This window comes from Anastrepha ludens, chromosome 6, assembly GCF_028408465.1.
Source record: "Anastrepha ludens isolate Willacy chromosome 6, idAnaLude1.1, whole genome shotgun sequence".
NCBI classification, from domain to species: Eukaryota; Metazoa; Arthropoda; class Insecta; order Diptera; family Tephritidae; genus Anastrepha; species Anastrepha ludens.
In genome coordinates this window covers 82,220,817-82,247,811 of record NC_071502.1, presented here as the reverse complement: position 1 = coordinate 82,247,811, position 26,995 = coordinate 82,220,817, and the positions used below count along the sequence as shown (strand labels likewise).

Genomic DNA, 26,995 nt, shown 5'->3' with positions numbered 1-26,995 from the left:
CGGAATATTTCAAAACACATAACTAAAGGATTCCATCCGGTAACGCTATGGACCGAACTGGTCTATGCGTGACTGCAAGTCAGCCAATTTAACCTAACCTAATTAACCATTTTTTCACACTTAATTGTTAAGAGCCGTATTTTGAGTGAAAATAATGAAACCTGAAAGAATCAGAATTTTTGCACGTTTTATTTTAAGGGGTTACATGGGTTTCGTTGGTTCAATCGATTTATTTTTTTTTAGCTTATTAATTTCTACAACATCTCAGGAATATTATGCTAAATTTTCAAGTCGATCCGAAAAATAAATTCGGAGATACAGCCTTTGGAATGAGTGCGCTCCAAGCCACTTTTATTGTTACTCAAAACTTTAAACGCGTTTTTCTCGGAGCCGGGTTTTCAAAGTCGATTTTCAAATGTTCTCGAAAACTATTAAACGGATCTTGATGAAATTTTACACATGTGTTTGAAATACAATTTACTCGTGCTTGAACGAAGGATTTTGTTTTTTTTTCTTCAATTATAACTATTTAAAAAAAAAACAAAATGTCAAGCAAATTTGACCGAAATTTTCATTTTTTGGAAAAATGTCTGCCAAATTCCAATTTTTACTTTTTTTTTCTTTCCTTCGTTCAAACACGAGTTTATGGTCTTAACTAAAGCACTTATTTTTGTTTTTCATTTTTGATGGGTCTGTCAGGAGTTATGCTGACAACGCGGACGCACATTTTTTTCGAGGGGTCACCGGAAATGACGTCACAATGGAGGAGTTTTAATTTGTTTTTTTTTTTTTTAATTTCAGAAATTATTCTTTAAATATGTATCTATAAGACAGAAAAAAGTTTGAATTAAATAAATAATTTTTTACATAGAAAAAAAAAAATATTGAAAATAGGGCTTATTTTACCCGACGAACCCCATGTAACCCCTTAAAACAATATCTAGGCATGCCATTGGAAAGATCCTTAATATTTCCTTACAACGAGTTGTAGGCAGTCAGACGCGGCCCTATTCGCCTGTTTATTTGTTTTGTTACTTCTTTTAAGGCCGCTATAAATTCTCCAAAAAGGGTGCTCTCGTACTCTTGCTCATTTCTTATTATTCGGAAATCGTGCAAGCCATATAGAATCGCCCTATTGAATTTGACTGTATACGGAAATATTGATATTGTGTGTTGATATATTCCACCTCACTCTAATGTTGAAAGTTGTAACAAGCATGCAACTGCTTCAAATTTAATTAAAAAAAAAAAATGAAAATAAATTGTTTTAAAATAATGTAAGTCTGTAATTGCTCTCGAACGCTTTAATTTATCAACTGTACTAACGTGAGAACCTATTGAAGGTCATATGCTATCTAATTCGCCTTCTTATTCAACTTTATTTAGGACTGTGTCTTGTTTTATAACAACATTTGATTAACAATAAAAATTATAAACTTTTATATTTTTTCTATTCGGCTCGTGAGCCGGAAGTCCAGCGCTCATGCCATCTTCTTGGGGGACTATCTGGCGTTAGCAGCATATTTGGTCTCTCTATCATTGCTGCTTTCGCAAGTCGCCCGCCAGCAATTATTTTGACATGTCGGTTCCACTCCACTCCACGCCGATTCACCCTTAGAAACCCACTGTTTTGACTGTTGTTTGGTCTCTGGTGTGTGGTGATGGATCCATGTTTCGTCCACGGTTACAAAACGGCGCAAAAACTCCTCCATATTGTGATTAAACAACGCCAAACCTTCCTGTGAAGTTGTTACACGATTGCGTTTGTGGTCGACTGTGAGCAAACGCGGCACCCATCTTGCGGAAAGCTTTCTCATGACCACTGAACCATGCGAGATCCCTATGGCTTCCAAAATCTCTCGCACTTTCACTCTTTTCGGTCGGACAACACCATATCGTGAATTTTTTCGATTGTTTCGGGTGTAGAGACCTCAACTGGGCGTCCAGGACGTTCGGCATCTTCAGTGCTTGTACGGCCACAACGAAATTCAGTACACCACTTTTTTACCATTGAAATCGATGGGGCAGAGTCCCTATAGTATTTATCAAGCTTAGCTTTGGCTCCGGTAATGGTTTTTTCGCAAAAAACAATGCTTAATAAGCACACGAATTTCAGTTTTTCCCATTTTCTCCTCAAATTACAGGGTAGTCTGATAAAGGTAGCTGTAAAACACAAACTAACTGACGCAGCACGTTCAAATTTTGGAGCAGTAATTCTTTTGCAGTAAAGAGGTCAGAAATACAAAAATTCAAGGACTTATTGACCCGCCTTCTTACATCTTCAATTTAACATATGCATCTTATCGCCTCCTTTCGTTGCTGATCGAATCTGGTGTGCCCGGATAGAGCACATAGAGCTTGCTGAGTGTTCATAATTCGTTGCATTGCGGAAGTGTTCGCTCGAGCTGCTACTCCGATTGATCATCATATTTGGTCTGACGCATGTTTTGTAAATTCGTACTTTACTTCTCTAACTACAATACATATTTTCGGTAAATTTGGACCTCTGACTGCAGGCAATCATGACTGTCTTCTTGTATGTACAGCAGTAACAACCGAAAAGGCATCTCAAGCAATTATGAGAGAAAAGTTGCGTTAAAACTGACTGGAATATTTAAGACCAAGTCCGAGTAATGATCAAAGTAAAAATAGCCTCTGTTCTGAGATTAGTAGGTATTATATTAAGCAGGAAAACACACAACTTGTTCTTATTTCATCAATTGACACAAGTATTTTGCGCATCGCTATAAATTTTTTAAAAGTTTATTTATTTGTCGGCTAGAGTATAATGAGAAGTAAACTAAAAAAATTTTGAAAAAAAAAAATAAAAATTTTCAAATTTATTCAGGGTTGCAAATTTTGGTATCGAGCTTTTTAAAGTGAAATATCTTCGGCTTTTTATTTTTTTAAGGATAAAAGGTATCTTATAAAGAACTTCTTTTACAAAAACTATTTGGTTTATTCAAAATTTTTGGGAATGCCTTTTTTGTCTTTTTTAAAAACAACTCAACTCATTTTTTCCTGTCTTTTTTTATTAAGGCTGAAAATAATGAGATGTGAACTGAAAATTTGTGAAAAAGATTTTATGTTGACAAATTTTTTTAAAAAGGCCTTTAAAGTTATATGTCTTCATGTTTTTTTCCAGGTTTTATAATTTTTTTTTTCATAAAACGTACTTTGTAAAAAGCAATTTTAGGCAAAAGAATACAATTTTTTTTTTGTATTAAAGCTAAGAATAATAAGTTGTGATTTGAAGAAAGTTTGATAAAATTGGGTATAGAATTTTAAAGCGAAATATCTTCGGTATTTGTTTAAATTTGAATAAATACATTTTTTAGTACAAAAATCGTTTTGAAAATAATGTTTTCTGCAAAAGAATAAATAATTTGTTTTTTGATTAACAATTTTATAAAAAAAAACCTTTTGTGAATTTCCAAAAACTACAATGTTAGATATTTCGCGTTAAAAAACTCTGCTTGTATACCGCAAATTTTTAGCATTGATCAAATCTTAAAATTATTAATTTTTTTTCAATATTATTCCAATAATAAGAAGTATATTATAATGAAGCATACAAATAAACCACTTTTCAGTAAAAGTTGCGACAATGTACAAAATATATTACTGGATCACGACTTCAAATCTAACGATTTTCCACCTAAATTATCAAGTACGGTGGCGATTATAAGCCAATGGCAACTGGAAATTCTCGCAAGTTGGAGTACTGGGCTGTTATTAAATTTTCCTTGCTAAAAACGGAAATACGCCAAAGGCAATATTCGAATACACTTCATTGATTCTTGAAGATTCTACATTTTTCCTTAGATCTCGACATAAAAAAAAATTTTCTAACAATTTTTCCATGGTAAGATACCTGTGACGACAATCCCGGCCGTTTAATCCAGTTACGATAGTCACCCAATAAAATGTCCAAAAAGTCGAAAAATGAGTACTGGCCGATCGAAGAATTAAATAAGAAAATTTGGTGAGCTGCATTGTTTCAGAAGGTTCTATGTTTTAAAAGACAAAGAAAGAAAAGAGTTTATGAAGAAGAGCGATCGCTTTGGAGTCTTTAAATGTTTAGAACCTGTGGCCTTGGAGACTCAGACATTTTAAATGATTATAGCCAAGATTTCTTCAAAAATATTCGGCGCGTATAAAATGGATGGTTTCGTCGGACTCTTTTCGTAGTTTATAAATAAGGCTTTCTGGCCTTGGTAGATTAGTACACAATGAAAGACTTTTGAACTCGTCTCAATGCCACGTGACGGACCATTTTTTTCAAAACTAATTTTCTTTTATTGGGGTAATTAATTCGCATTTTACATTCACTCAAATAAAAAAAATAAACGCCATGTCTCGGATTTCTAAGCGCCAGCCTTACTTATCAAGCCTGAATTTTGGTATTTTTTTCTTTCGGCACTAAGCCAATATCTGGAGTCTGATGCTTTTTGGTACATTAAGGTTTGGATCTGTCATCTGGGTATATCAGTCAATTAGCTGAGAAGCGACAAGATCGCAATAACTTTTGTATTTAAACTTATGCATATAAGAATATATTTTTGTAAGTTCCGAACTCTTTTATTAAATAAACTTACTTCGTTTTACTTGTGCTTTATCATTGAAAATATTGAAGCAATAAATTTCTTTTCAAGATTCACTTCCATTCAGATGTACTCTCATAATTTTCAAATTAATTTCACTTAAAAATTTATTCTCATTTTATTTTCTCCGATATTTTCACAGACTGACTTAACCTACGCCGAATTAGCTGGCTCGGCTAGCGGTGCACGCATGGCGCCTTACTGCAGTGCCACCCTAGGACGTCCACGACAAACGGAACTGAAGCGAGCCGAACCGAACATCTATTCACAGGTAATAAAAATGATGGACGATGATAGTCCGACCGAAGAAATTGGCATACAATGGCCGATAGCCACCAGAACAACAGCAGCTCATCCATTAGTGCAAGCAGCGGCAGCAACAACAACGGCAGTGGCTTATGTGGCCGGACGTTCGACTCGGGTGTGAATGATAAAACCGATAAGGATATAAAACAATAAGCAGCATGAGTATATATACAGATATATATATATATATGTATGTATGTATTTGTATGTTTAGTGAAATATTTCAAATTAATAGCTAGTCAAATGGGGCAAAGACAACTAATACTTTAGGTCAAGTGAAAATGATTTTAATTGAATCTGAAGCAATAAAAATGGGTTTATGATTGTGTACAGTGTGAACTGTTTTTAAGGAAAATGTGGGCTGACACATTGGGGAAAATCGGTTGAAGAAGCTAGATACGAGTTAGTTCCATTCATTCTTTAATCAGTGTCAGTTTTAGAGAGAGTATATTGAGTTACTACTTTGACATGCAGGGATCCTGAATATAATAAATCAGCCTCGAACTTTTCTATCTTCAATAAACATGATTTTGGAGTAAGTATCGTAGCATAAATGGGAGCCTGCAAAATTTACTTCCTACTACCCCGTTATTTGAATGCACAAATGGATTTCAAGCCCTCAATTTTAGTATAATTCAAAGCCTTTCGGGCAGTAATGGATGAAGATCAGCACCGAGCATGACAGTGCATGATGTTGCACAATGCACGCCGATTGGCTTTGGAATTACGAATATAATTTTCTAGAGCTAATACCACAGCGCGCAGGCACAGCTGATAATGGGTCTATTAATGCAGGCGAAGATTAAAAGATTTGGAATATATTTCAAGCATTTTAACGCTTATTACTTTACAGAATGAAATAGGTAGGCAATTATATGATAGCTGCGTTCAAAGTAGTCTTATAAGTAGCAACCATTTAGCCTCAATGGGCACATTCTGACATGCATTGAGAGGCACATTTTCATATAAAACCTTTTTTTAGTTTAATAAGCTTTTTTTTTTAGTTTAATAAACTCTTAATATCTGATGTCTTGCTTGTATTTCCTTAAAATTTACATTTAAGTGTTCCTTCTTTAACTTAAGGGCAAATGAAAGTATTACATTTTTCACTTTTAGTGAAGAGAGCAGCATTAGCCCACCCACTCAACGAACATATTGATAATACTAGCAGATAACCTACACACAAATATCTACTCTCAACTATAACGGCGGAAGGTATCCGTTTAACATAAGAGCAAATTTCGTTCGCTGTTCGACAACATACAATCAACAGTGAAATGTTAAAAACAAATGAAGTAGACTTAACAGTTGTGTTAAAGTAACAGAAGGTGGTAGCTGCCTAATAATTAAATAAAGAAATGAGTTAAGAAGTAGTGAAATTGCAACAATAAAAATTGGAGTATTCACAAAGAAAGTGTTCAATTATATTAATGCCTTCGAGTAGGAGACGTATTTTGTCCTTATGGAATTTTTTTTTTTATTAAGTTGGCGCATGCCTTTTTCCTAAGATATTGATGGATTTGATGTTATTTCTTAATTTACAAGTCCACTTTTTTCTTTCCTTCTCCATGGCAAAAATAAACTCGGAGGTTTGGCATTGCCTACCCCGACGAACGACCGCTGTTAGAACTATTTTTTTTATTATTTAATGCTTTATATCTATAATAGAAATCGAATATGGAATCAATCGAAATGTAGTCACGCAAAAATTCAATTAAAATCAGAGTCTAGTTGAATGTATATATTAAAAAAACAAGTATATACATTAGAGCTGGTCGATTTAAAAATCGCTCATTGCTCTGTGAAAATCGTGTTCTAGGGATCAAAATCAAGAAACTTTGCCGAAGGAACCATACCTCTAAAACGAATTCTGATGTCCCCAAATTTGGGTCGAACGAAAAATCCCACTTTGACCCATTTAGAGTGCTCCAATCGAGTCCAAATGTATGACCGACCCCCACTAACTTTGGACGGCCGATCCACCCATGCCAGTGGCACACCCCCTGGAACTCCCCTGTGGGGTTCCCCATACAATCATTTCAAAATATCACCATTTTTGGCCTTTACATGAGAAAAGAAACTAAAAAGTTCGACCCAAATTGGAATCAGAATTCGTTTTAGAGGTATGGTGCCTTCGGCAAAGTTTCTTATTTTGATCCCTAGAATATGATTTTCACAGAGCAATGGGCGATTTTTTTGCCTCCCCACTAATCGACCCGGCCTAATATACACATATGGGTGGTTGAAAATTAAGAGCTCATTACTTTCCGTATCCCTTTAACTTAAAATATTTTTTTTTTGCTTTAAATCTTGAAAAATGCTTTTATTTTTACAAAAATTTTTAGAAATTCCGTTTTGTATAGTTTGAATTTTCGTTTTTTGGAAAAATGTTTTGAAAATAGTTTTTTTTTAACTTTCCATAGTTCAAATTGCTAATAGCGGTGAAACAATTTTTTTTTTTATTCTTACTTTCAAAACAATTTTTACTTTTAAATTAAAAAATATTCTTGTTTCTTACAAATACTGTTTTTTTACCAACATTAACAAATACATTTTTTTATAGTTATTATTATTTTAATTATACTTTGTGTTTTGACCTTCAAAAATATATTTATCTTTATCTTAAAAAATGCTTCTATTTTTACTTTAAACATTTTTTTTTGGTTTTTTGAAAAAATAGTAATATATATAAATAAATATTTTGTGAACTTTGCGTAGTTTAAATTTTCAAGTAGCTTTGAAGTTATTTTGATTTTTAATTTTTACCTGTTTGCCTTAAAAAAATATTTTTTATATTTTTATCTTTTACGAAAAATGTTTACCTATCGCATGGCCATTGTTTAACAAGCTTTAGGTTTACCCGTTTTATTTACAATTCTCTTCAATGAGGTTTAGCAGGGTTCTATCTTCAGAAGGCGTCGCATGCCACATAATACACAACAAGAAAAGAAAAAAAACTTAGCACTCCTAATGATTATGATAACTTTGCTATATGTTTCCATTTGTTGTGGGCAAAGAGCTTTGAAATTACAAAACTTAATAGAAGTCACGCGCCTCCGCATAATGACCTCCTTTGAGTATAGATACAGTGTATTTCAGAAATTTCCAATTCCCTTTTGTCAATTCAATTTTTTTGCCATCCATCTAAATATAAAGAAGATTTCTACAAAAAAAAAAAAAAAAATCCATGCCTGAGTCAGACCACAAACCCTTTTCACAATTTATGTCTCCCCTTCCGCGCGTACTTGAACATTTTGCTATACAACGGAAACTACCATTGAATTTGATGGCGATGATATCCTGATCAATTGCAGCAAAAATAAAATTGATTGCATATAAATTTCGTGCGAAATTGTGATTGTCTGGATATCTGCAACTAACATAAAATCGTAAAAACACAGATAGTCACTTTCGCGCACACACATACATATATATGTATATGTATGTTTGTAGTGTATGGTAGTTGGTCGGTATACCCCTGTCAGAGTGAGACGGCACCAGCAACTATCCACGTACCCATATAATTTATCTTCATTTCCGTATAAACTCGTTGTATTCCATTCCACTTTTGCGTAAATTTATTACATTTTCAATAACAGAAAGTGGTGAGATGGAGGAACAACCCTGTAGGGAAAATATAAACCAGCAAAAGTAATTTCTATTTTATGTCCTGTGGGAAAATGAAGTACTAAAAGTTATATAAAATGTAGATATATCCTGTAGGGAAAACATAAAATATAGAAGCTTTTTTGTTTTGAGTTGCTGCTTTTTCTAAAAACTCGTGCCAGACAGACAGGAGATAGCAGTAGTAGATAAAAGGTCCAATATTGGCGCTTAAAGAATTTTAAAGTTTCGTATTATTTATTGACCAGTTAATAATTTGGCGAAAAAATGTTAAATATTTTCCATTATTTCGATATAAAAAACACAAACTATTTTCCATTATTTCAATGCATTTTTTTAATATGTTTTTATTATTAATTTTTTGTATCTATTTTGAATATTTTTTTTTATAAATTAGCTTCCTTATGCACTTCTCTTAATCCGGAGTTTTTCATCTGCAGCGAGCCCCCGTAAAATTGGCTGCTTAAAACTTTTTCGGAACATTTGAATCTAACTACCGTTTTAACGATCTTTCATTATACTCATTTGATAATCGGTCAAAAATGGGTATTTAAGTAGCAGTTAGAGGTCTAAAATATACCAAAAAAAAAAATGTCCGCTAAGTTCTACTACAGAAGTTTGAGGACAGAAATGTACACTTTCGCTCAAAATCTAAAAGCTTCAACCGTACGTAAAAGAAACTCAAACCCTCTGTATTAGTAATGGCCAAGTAGATTTTGAAGATATTCTCTTTCAAAATTATTAGTGTTTTTCGTGCTGCCTAACTACTGCGATAGTGCTACTATTTTAAATAGGGATAATTTTTCTTGAACCCCTATTACCTCGCGAAGCTTTTAAAAAAAATAAATATAAAAAAGCAAACAGAGAAGCAATGAGCCATTGATAACGCAATTCGGAATGAAAGTGAGTTTTGTCAACTTTCAAGAGTGAGAAAGTTAGGTAAACAATTTTTTATTTCAAAATACTATAAAGAAGTACCGCCAGTAATGAATGATTGGCACTCAATTAACCAGAGGCTGGACACTAGGCCGGGTCGATTTGTGGGGAGGCAAAAAAATCGCCCATTGTTCTGTGAAAATCATATTCTAGGGATCAAAATAAGAAACTTTGCCGAAGGAACCATACCTCTAAAACGAATTCTGATGTCCCCCAATTTGGGTCGAACTTTTTAGTTTCTTTTCTCATGTAAAGGCCAAAAATTGTGATGTTTTGAAATGATTGTATGGGGAACCCCCCAGGGGAGTTCCAGGGGGTGAGCCACTGGCATGGGTGGATCGGCCGTCCAAAGTTAGTGGGGGTCGGTCATACATTTGGACTCGATTGGAGCACTCTAAATGGGTCCAAGTGGGATTTTTCGTTCGACCCAAATTGGGGGGCATCAGAATTCGTTTTAGAGGTATGGTTCCTTCGGCAAAGTATCTTATTTTGATCCCTAGAATACGATTTTCACAGAGCAATGAGCGATTTTTAAATCGACGCGCCCTATTGGGCACTGTTCATTTTTTCGAGTATTCATCTTCGGCTGAACCACTGTGCGTTGGAGGGCAAGAGTTAATTTTAAAAAATCAAAAAGAAAAAAAATTAATTTCATATTTTTTTTTACATTTCGAATTGGTCCGCTGATTTGACCGAAATGTCGATATGGTTTAAATATCACTATAATGCTTTGAGAATTAGTTTAAAAACTTACAACACCAGACACAGCCCAGAGTTTCTGAAGATTGTTTCTAATTGAGGTCGAAATACCGAAAAATAAATAGAAAAAATAATAGCATTGAGGAGTTAGATGCCGTATGACACTTCCGCATTCTGAAAACTTTGTTATTGTTATTGTTGTATATATTACAAAGAAATTCAATATTTATTAGTGTGCGATTTCATGGCAAGTGATACAAGTATGGGATTTTGGGAATTGTAAATTTTTCTGAAACTTGGTTTATATGTAGGCTTCAGTATAATGAAATGTAAACTGAAAGAATTTCCAAACAAAATTAATACATCATTTTGAAATTAAATTTATTCGTGTAGAATATTTTGGTTTGGAATTTGCTAAGTCAAACATCTTTTGTTCATTTTAAAATTTAAAAACAATTTTTGTAAATTTTATGGTATAAAATATACTTTGTGAAAAACTTTTTTTTATTCTGAAGGATAAAATGTATTAAAACAAAAATGCGTGGAAAGGAAATAATATATTTATTAAAATTTGTTCTTAATAATTTTTTTTTTATTAAAATTTTTTTTATATTTTTTTGTTTAATTTTATTAAATAATTTTTTAACTCTTTCCAAAATTGTTTTTTTGTTTTTTTGTCGTTGGTGAATAGCCTAAAATTCTTTTCTTAATTCTTTCATGCTCAGCAATCCGTAAGAGTTTCATAGCGGGAATCCATTAACATTTCGATTTATATTCAAATGTGGATAATCTAATTCCAATTTGTATTTTTCATTAATCTGATTGCTCACTCTAGCTTTGCGTAAAACGAAGAAGTTGTAGAAAAATACCATGTCTTTACTGCCTTAAGGCCCTCGCCTCATTTGAAATGGTGTTTTTTATTTACCTTTAAAATATTATTATTTTTATCCTTTTTTAACTCAAACCAAAATGGTTATTTATAAAAATTGTTTACTGATATTTATTTCAACCTTTCATAATTTGAATTTTATAATAGCGGTCACATTATTTTTTTATTTTTACCTTAAAAATACTTTTATCTTTTACAAAAATTCGTATAAATATCTCTCTTTTTCTAGTTTGAATTTTCTAATAGCGGCCTATTTTTATTTTTACCTTCCAAACAATTTTATATTTATCTTAATGAAATACGTTGGTTTTTTACAACAATTAAAAAAGCTTTTTTCATAATTTGAATTTTCTAAATCGGTCGCGCTATTTTTATTTTTTATTTATACTTTTAAAATAATTTTATTTTTGTCTTAAAAATAAACTTTGGTTATTTTCAAAAGATTTTTATAATTTTTTTTTCTGTAGTTTGACTTTTCAAATAGCGCTAGTTTTGATTTTTTTTCTTTTACTTTTAAAATAGTTTTTTTTTTCATCTTAAAAAAATATTTTGGTTCTTTACGAAGAAGTTGTAGAAAAATATCATGTCTTACTGCCTTAGGGCCCTCGCCTCATTTGAAATGGTGTTTTTTTGGGTGTTTCTTTAAAAACGTGTAAAACGGAAACGAAAAAAGATTTTTTATTTTGGTTTTGAGTATTTTATTTCTCCGGTCTATTGTTAAAAAATAAAAATGCTTTGTTTTCATACGAGGTTCGTTGTCAGCCTTCAAGAAATGATCTTCACATCGATTTTGATGAAATAAAATTTAATTGCCGTAGAACTGATAGCGTTATCGTGTGAACTACTATCATTCGGAAGCAATTTGTTAGTATTTTTTATGGACCCTTACAGTGAAAAAATTGGTCAAAAAACGGTGTTTCATCTTTAAACGTCCGCTAGTTTGTCAAATTTTATTTATTTTTTTTTTTTTTTAATTGTAGTTCGTACGATAACGGCGATCATACTGAACAAGCACCTTTTCATCCTTTTGATTTCAGACACCTGTGAGTCCCGGAATACGTGTCACCAGCGACATAGATACTTTTTTTTGAAAGACCATTTTTTGAAGGCTGGCAACTTCCTGAACGAAAATTTTTAAGAATGAATCAAAAAACAAAATATTGAAGACTAAAATAAAAAATCTTTTTTTTCGTTTCCGTTTTACACGTTTTTAAAGAAACTCCCAAAAACACGATTTCGAATGGAGCGAGGGCTTTAAAACATTTTTATTTAAATATTTAACATTTTCCATTTCAAATATTTATAATGAGTTTTCTGAGCACTCATAATCGTTTTATGAGTCACTATCCGAATTAATTTTTATAAAAATGTTGCCCTTATCCTTCAATTAGCTTATCCACTTGTTTTAGGTCCAAAATTAATTAGGTCCTAAAGTCCTCAGTATCGCTACAACAACTGCACCGCTGTTTGCAAACTCAAGAGAAAAAAATAAATCAAAATAAATAATAATTTTTTTGGTGCGCTGACTAAATACTGAAATTAGTTACTTTAAATATCATTCGCCCATATATATTAACTACTATTATTACTACACTAACTAACTCTTTAGAATGGTAAACTGCATTTCCTGATCACCATTGACTCCATCAAAACCGGACCTGATTTTATCAAAGATCAGCCAATATGTTCATCTAACTTCATAAAAGTTTAATCTATCACAAAACTTGCTCTGAGTTCAACATTTCAACAAACTTATCAAATAAACCAAAAGTGGAAATATTAATATTATTATATAAATATATCTAAATCAGTAGCTAAGCGCATAAATGCCAAATAGAGTGTGTCGGATGGGCCAATCCCACAATATCTCACTTAAAGTAGTCTATAGTAACAACGATGTTGACTTAATTCCACAATTGAGGTAGTAGAAGCAATAAATGCAAAGGCGAGATGTGAACTTTGCGCGTAAAATGATTCAAATAGAAAAAACAGCCCTTCCTCTATGCCTACCCCTGGTATTGATTTCATATCTCTTGAACTGACTTCGTAACCTCAAAAATTCTAAAATTCTATTAGTGGCCTTCTTGCATAGTTAGTTAGTAGTGTGGTAGCTAGTAAGAGGTCTTTCAAAAGACGCGCCTAGATGTTGTTTTGAAATACAATAACAAATGTGAAAATTCAAATCCTTTCAGGGTATTTTCATTCAAAATACGGCTCTTAACAATTATATGTAAAAAATGGCATGGTTAAGTTTGAAGGGCCGGTGTTGATTTTGAATAAAATAACATTTTTTTTAGGAAATTATTATCATTTCTCTTTACTGCGATAATACTGGTATGACTCAATTATGTATGGAATAAAATATCGGCCAAATGGCCGCCACGACCTCGGCGGCACACCTCCATCCGATGGTCCAAATTTTCGATGACGCTGAGGCATAATTAAGGTTCAATGCCGTTAATGTGCCGAATTATCTCATCCTCTAGCTCTTGAATTGTTACTGGCTTATCGACGTTCACTTTTTCTTTCAAATAACCCCAAAAAAAGAAGTCCAACGGTGTCAAATCACATGATCTTGGCGGCCAATTGACATCGCCGCGACGTGAGATTATTCGGCCATCAAATTTTTCGCGCAAACGAGCCATTCTTTCGTTAGCTGTGTGACAAGTGACACCGTCCTGTTGAAACCACATATCGGCCGCATCCATATCTTCCAATTCGGGCCATAAAAAGTTCGTTATCATCTCACGATAGCGAACACTATTCACAGTAACTGCCTGGCCGGCCTCATTTTGGAAAAAATACAGTCCAATGATGCCGCCGGCCCATAAACCGCACCAGACAGTCACTCTTTGTGGGTGCATTGATTTTTTGGCAATCAGTCTTGGATTATCATTCGCCAAAATGCGGCAATTCTGCTTATTGATCAATCCACTGAGGTGAAAATGTTTCTCATCTCTGAAGATGATTTTCTTCGAAAATGGGTCATTCACTGTTGCCATTTCCTGCCACCACTTTAACGCCTTGCTCGATTGTGTATCTTTCCATTGTTTAAATTGAGTTACTCTGAGATTGAAAAATGTCAAAATATTTCTGCATTTAATTTGACGTTTATGTGTGGTTCGCATGCAACATCGGCCCTTGAAACTTAACCACCCTTTATATTGGCAGAATGTCATACGAAAATTAAAATTTTGAGGTACTCGCTCACATTATCGCATTGTGTTCAGCGATCTCGATCCAAATGTTGTGTTACAGTTCTGGAATAGGTTTATTCACATAGACTTTAGATTTCGAAAAACTCCACAGAAAGTAGTTTAGTGCAGTTAGATCGCATGATCTAAGTGGCCAGTTACTGCGACCCTTTCGCGAAGTTAATCGATCGGGGAACTTAGATCTCAGTAGTACAAAGTTTTCCCGTATTGTTTGACTTGTGGTTCCATCCTGTTGAAAATAAAGATCGTCTATGTATAAGTATATTCCTTCAGGCTCAGACCGCAAAAACTGTTCAATCAGTGCCCATTGATAGTAGCAACTCTTTCATTTTCATCTTCGAAGAAAAGCGGGTCAATTATTCCAACAGCCAACAAACCCCTCCAAACAGTACATTTTAGTGGATGTAACGATTTTACTGAAATTACGCGAGGGATGCGGCAATTATGTTTGTTGACAAATCCATTTAGTGAGATGAGCTTCGTCACTAGAGATGATTTTGCGTGAGAAGTCAACAACAGGTTCAATCCAATTCACGAAATTTCGGCGTTGATAATGATCTGCTGGCTTTAATTCTTGTATTAGTTGAATTTGGTAAGGATGCAAATGCAAATCCTTATGTAAAATCTGCCAAACAATCGACTCATGAGCGCCTAATTGTCGAAAACGTCGAGATATGGGTGTTGAAGGTTATTCAACAATACTTTGCGCTACAATAGCAATATTCTCAACAGAACGTCCAGTTTTCGATTGGTTAGCTTTTTTTCTATCCCCGACAGAACGAGTTTCTTGAAATTTTTTCACCAACCTTTGAAGTACCGACTCAATCGAATGATTATTTCAACCAAGAAAGTCACGAATTTTGCTATACGTTGCTCTTAGAGAGGGACCATTTTCATAATAAGTCTCAATAATTTTAACGCGCTGTTCTATAATCTAAAATTGCTTACTTCACAAAGAGCAAAGATAACATAAAAAAGGTGCCGTCTAGGGATTATTCACCACAGATATCTACGCGTCACTTTTACATCTTTAGTTATCATTTACACCCGTGTTCGCAATAAAGCAGAAATACATTTTAAAACGTTTTGACTACTAATTAATTTCATATATTTTTGTTATAAAAATATAGTTCACATAGTTAGTTTGGGGGAAGAGAAACTCATTATTTTTGCGCAAATAGTTTAAAACCTTTTTATGGTCGATCTTTAGCTCTTGAGCGACGCTACGACTACCAACACCCTGCTCAACTTCTATTATTTCTGTAATTTTATCGATGTTTTCTTTAACCTCAAAAATGCCTGAACGGAATAGACTAAACCGAGCTGCCACAGCTTCAGCACCATAAACACCATTCACAATTTCAGCGGCCTGGCTTGCATTTTCGCCTTTATCAAAGGGAAACTGTAAAATGTACCGAATTTTCTCTATGTTGACTTCCATTGTTAGCACCCGGTAACTCAGAACTCAATGGAACAAACAAAACAACAGGAGATTTTTTTTTAGTGTAAAATGGCGCCTTGAAAGCGAGCATAAACTTTATACTGTTTGATCGATAGTTTACGAGATATCGATCACTAAATCCTTCTTACCGAGAAAATAATGGATTTTTTCCCCCCCCCCAAACTAATATTATATCAATCAAAATTTGAACAAAATTAAAAAAAAATTCAACCAATTCCACCTATTCAGAATTTTTAGAAAGATTTGGGGTACGCAGTTTTGTACGCCATTAACTTTTAGTGTAATAATGTGCCAGTTTAAAGTGGCTGAAGAATTGCGCTGATTTTTGTTAATTTTTTTTTTGTTTTGGTGGCGTTTTATACATTTTGCCCCATATAATAAATGCCCAAAATGTATGTGATGTTTGAGCCACTTCAAACTTGCCCTTTATTGTAAGAAAATTCTATGGGCTATAAAATTGCCTGTTCGGAATACTTTTAAAAGGTTTGAAACTTTGATGAAAATATAATTTTTGTTTGTTTTACGAAATTTGAAACCTAAGTTATATGTTTTTTGTTATAAAGGGTTTTTCAATAAGGGCGGGTAGATGTTGAAATGGAATAAAACAAGCTGTGTGTGAGTTATTGACAAAATTATATTTTTATTTGAAAGGCGCATATGTATATGCCATTAAGTGTGGAATATTACATTATTCAAATGCCCGCCTCGGCTTTTTACGGTGGAACGGATCCGAGTGGTCCAATTTTCAATGACTCTTCCGCATAGATCCGGCTGAATTTGAGCGATGGCCTGTGTTATGTTCACCTTTAGAGCATCGGTCGATTGTGGTTTATTTGCATAGACCTGAGACTTCAAGAAACCCCACAGGAAAAAGTCTAGCGGGGTCAAATCGCATGACCTTCGTGGCCAATTCACAGCACCCCTGCGAGAGATAACCTTACCCTCAAATCGTTCATGCAGAATGTCAATCGTGGCGTTTGATGTGTAGCACGTAGCGCCGTCCTGCTGGAACCACATGTCCTCCAGGTCCATATGGTTCAATATGGGCCATAAGAAATTGGTTATCATCATTGTGCGGCGCTCGTTGTGGACGGTGACCGCCTCACCAACGTCGTTTTCCAAAAAGTACGGACCAATGACGCCGCCGGCCCAAAATCCACACCAAACGGTAACTTTTTGAGGATGAATTATCACCTGGTGAACCTCGTGTGGATTGGTGTCGTCCCATATACGGCAATTTTGTTTGTTAACACAGCCATTCATCCAAAAATGCGCCTCGTCACTAAAGATGATTTTTCTCCCAAAACTGTGGTTCTCTTCCAAATGATTCGAAGCCCAGTCAGCGAACAAACGACGTTGTCTATGGTCATCAACTTTGAGCTCCTGGGTTAGTTGGATTTTGTACGGATGTAGGCCCAAGTCCCGACGCAAAATTCGCCAAGTTGAAGTCTGCGAAAGGCCAAGTTCTTGTGCACGGCGAGGAATAGACTACCTCGGGTTCTGCTGTACACTTTCACGGACTGCGGCAATGTTCTCCGCTGATCTTGCGTTCCTTGAACGTACGGGTGTTGGCTGATTGTTTACTGATCTGGTAGTCTCAAATTTGGCCACCAAACGTTGAAGAGTCGACTTTGAAGGGCCACCACGTCTACCGAAAAATGGGCGCAATGCGCGCAACGTTTGCGTTAATGAACACTCATTTTGATAATAAAGTTTTATCATTTGAACGTGCTGTTCAATCGTGTTACTTGCCATGATGATTTGGAATAAACAACTGAATAATAAACAAAAGATTTGACAGATGTCACCAAAACAAAATGGCTGCCACAGGGCGCCAAAATCGACCCAGTTGAAAAACCCTTTAGTACAAACCATATTTTTATAAAAAAATTAACAAATAATGAAGTAAAATCTATCATTGGAAAAAATGGCTTAAATTAAAAGTTCTACACACTTTTTGGGTATTTGGTCAAGCTCCTTCCAGCATTGGTGATGTGTGTCTTAATGTTATTCCACAATGGGAGGGACTTAAAGTTTTAAGCCAACTCCGAGTGGGAAATGTTTTTTTATGAGGAGCTTTTTCATAACAGAAATGCACTTTTAGGCTTACCATTGCCTGTCGAGGGGCGACCGCTATTTGATGGAACTTTTTCTATTATTTGGTATTTCGGGCCGGAATTTCGAACCTCCGCACTTCCGAATGGTAGCCAGGCACCAACCCATTCGGCTATGGCAGCTGCCTAAACGTCGCATTTCTTCACTTTTAAATAAACCATTTCCCTTAAAGAAATTACAATTGACGGGCTCAAACCAGCCCCGGTTCCACAATCACAAATGCGCTCGAGTTCTCAACTAGATTTCCCTGCAGGATGCTTTCATACACACACACACCCACACATACTCTCATGCGTGCAAATAACTTGAAGTAAATAAAATTTATAATCTGCCGCCTATGGTGCATTTAACCCTTGCATTGCCAGTGCTGAGTGTCTCAGCGGTAGGCAATCGACTTGATCAGGACCACCACCTCAGTCAAATGTAGGTTAGCTGCAGAAGTCAAGTTTATTTATTTACCGAACATGGCATTTGAAAGTTTAAGCCCTTAAGCTAAAAATTTATTATTATCTATTGCATTACAAGCACACCCACCAGCGCTGAGTGTCGACAAAGCGCAATAAACAAGCGCTTAAAGAGGAAGAAGAGAAGAAGAAGAAGAGGGAAATACATGCATGCATGTGTGTGCGTGTAGCCGCGTTTTACTTTGCGAACGGAAGGCAGCAGCAACAAGTGCAAAAAACACATAAATACACAAAAAGTGTGGATTGAAAGTCATCGCATAAACAACAATAACCGCACCAGCAACAAAACACTAAAAACTACAGCGCGTTATTCGAGTTTACACTTGTGTTCTGTTTTGTGTTTTTCTTGTTGTTTTTTTTTTGCTTGCAATTGCAAGTTTTCTCTTTCCCCCTTTCATATTATTTTTTTCGACTTTTGCTCGCATCCAATTGCAACGGCCACAGCTGCCTGCACTCGAACCACATTCTGGGTTCCTGCTTGCCTGCAGCTGTGAATGGCAAATTCTATGCTCTCTGCTTAGCTGCTTCACTGTTTGCCTGTTTGCCTCTTGTTGTGGTCCGATTGCGGCCAACACGAAGCGCCATAGTGAAGAAAGAGTTGCCCGTTGTTACGTAAAAGGATCCACATGCCTCAGTTTCTTGTTGCACCTTGCGTGCCTTTCATTTGTTTCTACTCGCTGCATTGTGTACACTGCTCGTTTATTGTTTTTGTTGTTGTTGTTGCTGTAATATAAGTACATAATACTGCAGCTCAGCAAGTTAGATTGCAATTGGAGTTGTCCTGCCATGTCCAAAGCTTTGTGCTCTACTTGCCAGCTATCCACCAACACGCAGGGCTGCCTCCCCCCGTTCCCATATGCGTGCATGTGTAGGTGTGCATGCCCATTTGTTCTTGGTTTGTGTGCTTTCAAAAACTGCTGCCATTATGATTTCATTTTTATTGCTGTTGTTTTTCTGTACACCATTTTTATTGCACTAGAAAGGCAATACAATTCCAAAATCCGAGTTTTATTGTTCAACGAGCATATTATATATCGTACACACACACACACGCACACACACAAATGAGTGTGTGCCCACATAAATTTCGCCCATCTACTCAAATACATACGCATCCATACATACACACCCACATACAAATACATATTAAGCTCACTATGCATTACCTTACCCTTGCCGCGGTGCAGCTTACGCCATACGCTCCATGCTCCCTAGACTCTTGCACACCTTTTATAATAACTATTACGCTCCCTCTACTCGCTACCAGTTGTAGTTTGTTTTATTTTTTATTTTTTTTTATTAAGTTCTATCTGGTGTCTAAAATTTTCCAGTTGTCCTCCTTTTAATATCGTAATAATGCACTTCACACATAATATTCTTGTGGTTGCCACTTTTATTGTTATTGTTGGCGGTGTAGTAGATTTTCGTACCTCATAATGTGGGTATTTTTACAAAGATTTATAAACAATTTTCTTTCACCTCAAAATTGTGGGAAAATCACACGTTGCACAAACAAACGATTAGCGGTATTTTTGAAACCACTTGAGCTTTTATTGTTTTTATGATTTCTCTCGCTTGGTCGGATAGGAATTGAGTAGTGAATAAAGTTGGGAAAACTCTTAGAATTGTTATAATTAAATTGGTGCAGAAGTTTATTTTCAGTATATTTGAAAATATGAAAATTTATTAATTAAGCAGGTGGGTCTGCTTGTGCTCCCATAATTAAGCCACTATAGGGTGGGCCATGTAAAATTTGCTTTTTGAATCGGCTATAAAAAAAAACTAATCAATATTTTTTCAAACTTTTTTTTTTTATTTTGAAGATTGAACATTGTCATTTATGAATGAAAAATAATTTCGTTCAAATGACTGCCACGACTGGCTTTACAGTAGGCCATTCAATCAACCCAATTTTTAAGCATATTTTCGATTGTTTGGGCTCCAATTTCATGAATGGCAACTTCGATTTCGTGTTTTAAAGCATCAATCGTCTCTGGATGGTTCGCATAGCATTTGTCCTTAACGGCTCCCCACAAAAAACAGTCCAACGGGCTTAAATCACAGCTGCGAGGCGGCCAATTGATATCGGAATTTCGGCTGATTATTCGGTTTTCGAAAACGGTAGCCAAAAGTTCGAGTGTAACTTTGGCAGTGTGACAAGTTGCACCGTCCTGTTCAAACCAAATGTCGTCCATATCATCCTGTTCAATTTTTGGAAACAAAAACTCGTTGAGCATGTCACGATAACGCTCGCCATTTACTGTAACCGCGGCTCCTCGCTCATTTTCGAAAAAAAATGGCCGCCAGACCAAAAACCGCACCAAACAGTGACTCGTGGATGCATTTGCTTCTCAACAGTAACGTGTGGATTTTCTGAGCCCCAAATCCGACAATTTTGCTTATTGACGTAGCCACCGATGTGACAATGAGCTTCATCAGAAAAGAAGTAGAAGACTCCCCATTTTGGAAATAGATTTTCAATATTTCCCAATTTTGTTCAAGCGTATAGCGTCCCATTTCGTAAATGTCAAACCTTTAGGTAAATTATGAACACATTTAACATGTCATTTGTGTTACCATTCTCAAAAAAATAGGTGGTTCAAAAAGCAAACGCTATATGGCCCACCCTATATTATTCTTCAGCATTGGGGCATTAACCGCTTAAGCGATTTTGGCCGAGTCCTTTCTCCCTCGTGCAAACCGACGTCAGTTGGATACGCCAAAAGAGAAACCAAGCGCTTCTCCACCTGGTCTTTCCAAAGCAGAGGAGGCCTTTCTCTTCCTGTCTTCCACCTCCTATCTCATCGAATACTTTCAGGGCGGCAGCGTTTGTATCCATTCGGACGGCATGACCCAGCCAATAAAGAAACCTCTATATCTAACCCGCAATATTCTTCATGCTAATTTTTTTAGTGAATTTTGTAACAAAAATTTTAAATTTATACAATACATATATTGTATATTAATAACATAAAATCAATTTTATAATAAAAAGCTGATATATCAAAATTCCAAATGTTGCACGTAATGCTCAAAAGCTTCTAACTTTTTTCAGAATTTTGAAGAATTATTCTTTGTTTTAATTTGTTTTTTTTTTAACTTTTTTTAATTTGTTTTCTTTTTTTAATTTTTTTTTTAATTTGTTTTCTTTTTTTAATTTCTTTTCTTTAAGTTGTTTCCTTATTCTAATTTTTTTTAATTTGTTTTATAAATAATATAATATATATAAGTGCTTAAATGGGATCCGTGGTGGACTACAGTACACAAAACCCGAAAGCCAAATTCGATTTCCATGGCTTTGATATTTTCGATGAAGTTAAGTTGAGCTAGTTTGTACCCCTAGTGATCTCCAAGTTCGTCCATTTGGAACAGAATTCCGTTTCATCAATTCTGGTTGATTGAAGGATAACTTCACACTTAAACCACTTCGCTGTTAACTGCACGCACACTTGCATTGTAACTGCAAGATATGCTGTAGAGTCGCATTTGTATGATGTTCGCTAGTTGGAAGGCATCAGGGAGCATGTCCATTTATGTAAGCGACCAGTAGTTATTCCTGCTCAACTTATAGGTTATATTATGATAATTAAATATTAATGTGCTGTGAGGTAGCATAAAGGAATGAATTTGAAATGTTCAATGGTACAAAATATCGAGGACGTAATCTGTTATAAGCTACCGTCGGCTTTTTTTAATAGTAGTGTATGCTTCTGCGCACACTTCACACACAGCAGATAAGAAAATCACCATTCACTGTGACTGTCGCGAAGACATAAACTGTTTTCGATTCGCTACTTCTGTGCTCGCTATCTCTAAATTTTGCTCACTTGACGAACAATTTGCATGTGAAGCCAACATAAAAGTTATCGAGTAAGATTTGCCGATACCTTGGACATTTGGTATAATTCATTATTTTCATTACTGCCAACTCTCTTTGAAGAAAGTTTCATACACAGATAATTTAGGTGATTTAACCTTTTGTTTGTTCTATTTTGTTGTTGGCTGGCTACTCCGTTGCTGGCAATTGTTTAGTTTTTGTTCTACAATCAACAACAACATCGATAAGAACGGGAACACAAAGGGTGTTGATAGAGCACGAGCATGTTTCCCTCCGTGAACACATTAATTAATACTCCTTAAATGCTTCCAGACAAACGTAATTTTTGACATTTTCTAGGGGAAATTTGTTTTGCTGGATGGAGGTGATGTACTTTTGCTAGCGCATCCCAAGAATTGTATACCGTAAGTCCAAACTGTTTGTTTGTAAATAAGTAATTTCAGAAGAAACAGTGGGGATTTCAAATTTGATTGTTCGAGACGGAGAATTCGGCGTTCACAATTATTCCAAGAGGCTTCTATTGTAATCTTTGGAGAATTTCATTGTTTGAGGCCGCTACGGATCCGCATAGTGGTATTCCATAGAGCCAGATTGGTTTCAAAACAACTGAGTAGAGTAAGAACTTACTCTCAAGTGAGACACTTCCAAGTGTTTTGCAACCAATCGGCCCTGGGTAGGCTTTTGGGTCTGGGTAGGCTTCTGAACTTCATTCCCAGCGCTTTGCGTTCTGTAAAGGCGTTCTGAGTTTTCCATATGAGCTTACTGTCGAGGGGCATGCCTAAATAGTTATTTTCATTGCTTTGAGTTTAATAGGAGGGCTGGGTTCCAAGTTTTAAGGAGAACGTAAATTGGGCAGACTGTATCTCATTTGGCTTAACTCGCCAATCTTAAAGTCATGGGTTATCATATTAAGAGCATTTTGGAGTTTGAGTGAGACCAATTGTGGAAGTGTGTCCATTGCGAGAATCGCTGTAACGTCTTCAAATATGCCAACAATTGCTTCTTCGGATGCTGGTCAGTCATGTGCCTAAAACAAATATAGAATGTGACCCATTGCACTGCCTTGAGGAACACCAGCTGAACTTTCGCAGAGTTCAAAATGTTGTAGTCTGTACTTAACAAAGAAAAATCGGTTTTTGAGCTATGATTCTACTAAAATTTAATAGTTATTTAGGAGGATATTATATACTTTATAAAGTAAGTCGTCGTGCTTTACTCGATTGAATGCTTGAGATATCAGTTCAGTCCATTAGTTCGTGCATATTTTACCCATAATTTCAGTTTTGTACGATTTTTGTATACAAAAAATTATTCGCGGAATATAACGGAACTATTTATAGTTTCTTTGCTATACTGTGCATTCAACAAGCGCATAGAAGTACGTGTTGTTAAAACATAAAATGGAATCTTCGAGACGTATATTTTGTATTTTTTTTATAAAAGTGGTACAAATGCATCAACTGCTGCTGCAGAAATAAACACTGTTCACAAAGAGAATACCGTGAGTGTAAGGACTGCGCAAAAGTGGTTTTAAACTTCCGAAGTAGTAACTGCGACGTGGAGGATGCCCCGCGTGCTGGTCGTCTTGAAGTCTTTAACTCCGACGCCTTGCTCGAACTCGTGGAAGCTGAGCCAAATTTGACAGTCGATATGATAGCTCAGAGATAAAATTCATCGCATGGAACAGTTCACAGGCACCTGGTTCAGTTGGGAAAGGTTTCAAAGCTGGGAAAATGGGTTCTGCATAGACATTCCGTCACCAACCTTCAGCAGAGAGTGAATGTGTGTTCTCAGTTGCTGCAAAGGCTTGAAAATGAAAGTTTTTTGAACCGTATCGTTACTGGTGATGAAACCTGGGTCCCTTACAATAATCCTGTTCGCAAATGCCAATGGTTAGATAAAGATGAAACACCAGAACCGACCCCTAGAGATGGCTTGCACCCGAAGAAGATTCTCCTGTCTATTTGGTGGGATATGGCCGGTATTGTTTATTATGAACTTCTGGAACCAAACCAGACGATAACTGCTGATTATTATTCCCATCAGCTATCAAACCTGTATGAGAGACTTAAAAAAAATCGGCCTTCTGTAGTGAATAGACGCAACGTTTTGTTTCATCACGACAACGCAAGACCTCATAGCACAAGGCAAACATTAGGTTAGCTGAACGAGTTCGGATGGGAGCTAATGCCGCATCCACCATACTCTCCGGATATTGCACCTTGTGATTATCACCTTTTCCGTGCAATTTAATCCCATATGAGTAACAAGAACTACTCCTCAAAAGAAGCTATAAAAAGGGATATCGAAGCGTATTTTGGCTCCAAGGATAAACAATTTTTTGAGCAGGGAATTAAAAATATGCCTAAGCGTTGGGAAGACATTGTAAATAATGTAGGAAAATATATTATTGATTAATAAATACTTTAAACATATTTTTTATTAATTTTAAAAACACCTTTAAAAAACGCACGAACTTATAGACTGAACTGATACATCGAGGAAGCGGTGCAGTACTTTTTGTGTTCAAATGCATAGTGAATGCAATTCACATGCCTGTGAACTTCTTCGATTCTGCTGTGTTTTTTTCTGAAGTCCAATCGGTGGTTTTTAATAATCATTCGTCTTTCTATTACTGGCATCTATCTTTTGAGGAACAGAACTTCCATTATTTTAGAGGCGCTGGGTAGCAAACTGATTTGGCGAAACCGTTACATTTTGCAAGCAATTTTTTCCTGGTGGATTCCTAAACTTCTATTGGGCAACTTTCCATTGGCGAAGAAAAATACTTGTAATCGCGTATTTGCTTAAGCTCGAGTTTTTTGATCGCTTCTTTAATTTCAGTTTTTTAAAGAAAAATCATTCCATTTTTTTATTTTACTTGTGTTACAAATTTTAATTAGCTGGGCGATAAATATTCACTTATTTCTCTGTATATTTGCTAAACCTGTATTTTAATAAATTAGTTTTCATAAATCATCTTAATAAATTGTAATACAAATTATGCGAATGTTAGTTCCGAAAGCTGTGATATGCAAATGAGAAACTGTAATCTTAATTACAAGCACAAAATTGCTTGTGAGCCTGTACAATACAGACAAATTTTCGCACGTACCTACATGTGTGCATGCGTATGTACACTTGCAGAGTATTAAATAAATTTATATATAATGAATATGTGCATATGCATGTGTGTCTATTTTAAATGCAGTTAACAAGTAAAACATTGCATGATTACTTGTCCGAATTTCGCACCAACATTTCATGTTCATTCAATTAGCATAAATGAAATTACTTTCAGAAGGCATTGTTTCGGAAAACACGCACATGTGGACATACTCGTACAAGCATACGCATGAACATAAAGGGTGTGTTAATATTCACGTGATTTTCTATTGATTCATTGAGGGCTGAGTTTGTGGTGGTGAGTGGGATACATATTGGGAGGTTGAATTAGTTTTAAAGGTTTTTTTCGAAGATTTGGGGCTTTATTGTGAAAAACCGGTACAAAATACAATATTTTATTTGAAGTATTGGCCATCGCTAGCTACAACTTTCGCCCATCTTTCGGGCAATTTCCGGATGCCGTTTCTCCAAAATTCTGGCCGCTGCTTGGCTATCCATGACTCAACCCATATTTTGGTAGCCTCGTACGAGGAGAACCGCTGGTCCGCCAAATCGAGACTCATATGCCGGAACAAATGATAATCGGAGGGAGATATGTCTGGACTATACGGCGGGTGGGGTAACACTTCCCAGCCAAGCGTTCCAAGGTATTTTTTGACAGGTTGAGCAACATGCGGCCGAGCGTTGTCATGTTGCAAAATAACCTTGTCGTGCCTTTTTACCGTTTCCGGCCGTTTTTCTTTCAATGCCCGGCTTAAACGCATCAATTGCAGTCGGTAACGATCCCCCGTGATTGTTTCGCCCGGTTGGAGCAGCTCAAAATATACAACGCCGACCTGATCCCACCAAATGCAGAGCACGATTTTCTTGCCGTGAATATTCTGCTTGGCCGTCGACGTTGATGCGTGGCCGGGCAAACCCCATGATTTTTTGCGTTTTGGGTTATCGTAGTGGATCCATTTTTCGTCGCCAGTCACCACCCGATGCAAAAAACCCTTCCGATTTTGTCGCTCGATCAGCAATTCGCACGTAAAAAGTCGCCGTTCGACGTCGCGCAGCTTCAACTCGTACGGGACCCAATGTCCTTGCTTTTGGATCATTCCCATCGCTCTTAGACGCTTGCAAACGGTTGATTTATCAACGCCCAATGATTCAGCGAGCTCTTCTTGGGTTTGGCACGAGTCCTCGTTTACCAATTCCCCCAATTCCGCGTCCTCGAACTTTTTGGGCTGGCCAAGACGCTCCTTGTCTTCGGTGTGAAAATCACCACTTTTGAATCGTCGAAACCAGTACTCACATGTTGAAATCGACGGAATATGGTCTGGGTAGGCCTCCTGCAGCAATTCACGGGCTTGGGCTGTATTTTTTTTCAAATTGAAGCAGAAAAGCAAAGCTTCCCGCAAATTGCGTTTCGACGGCACGAAAGTTGACATACTCGGAGCACGAAAACACTGCGTTGTTTATACTTCAGCGAAATGACAGATACTGATAAACAAAGCCTAGGGATGAGGCTTTGTCATGAATATATATTCAGTATTGCCAACGCGATAAAGTGATAAATAGCGCCATCTGTGTGTCACCTTTAAAACTAATTCAACCTCCCAATAGAATATCGGGTAAATGACTTTGATGGCTTAAACGCAATCTTTTGACCTAATGCGAATACATGGTTTAGGTTTCGGAAGCATGGTCCGATTTTTTCCGGCCCTAAAAGACA

At 35.9% G+C, this 26,995-nt stretch overlaps 1 protein-coding gene across 1 annotated transcript in view; it reads left to right on the top strand.

Moving 5' to 3' along the window:
* LOC128867138 (hemicentin-1) overlaps positions 1-26,995 on the top strand; it is a gene marked incomplete at its 5' end in the record, with an annotated part of 225,193 nt that overhangs the window by 182,106 nt on the left and 16,092 nt on the right. Inside the window, one exon of the mRNA XM_054108237.1 lies at positions 4,747-5,025. Coding sequence (XP_053964212.1) covers positions 4,747-5,025 — 279 coding nt within the window. The remainder of the gene's footprint in view (positions 1-4,746; positions 5,026-26,995) is intronic.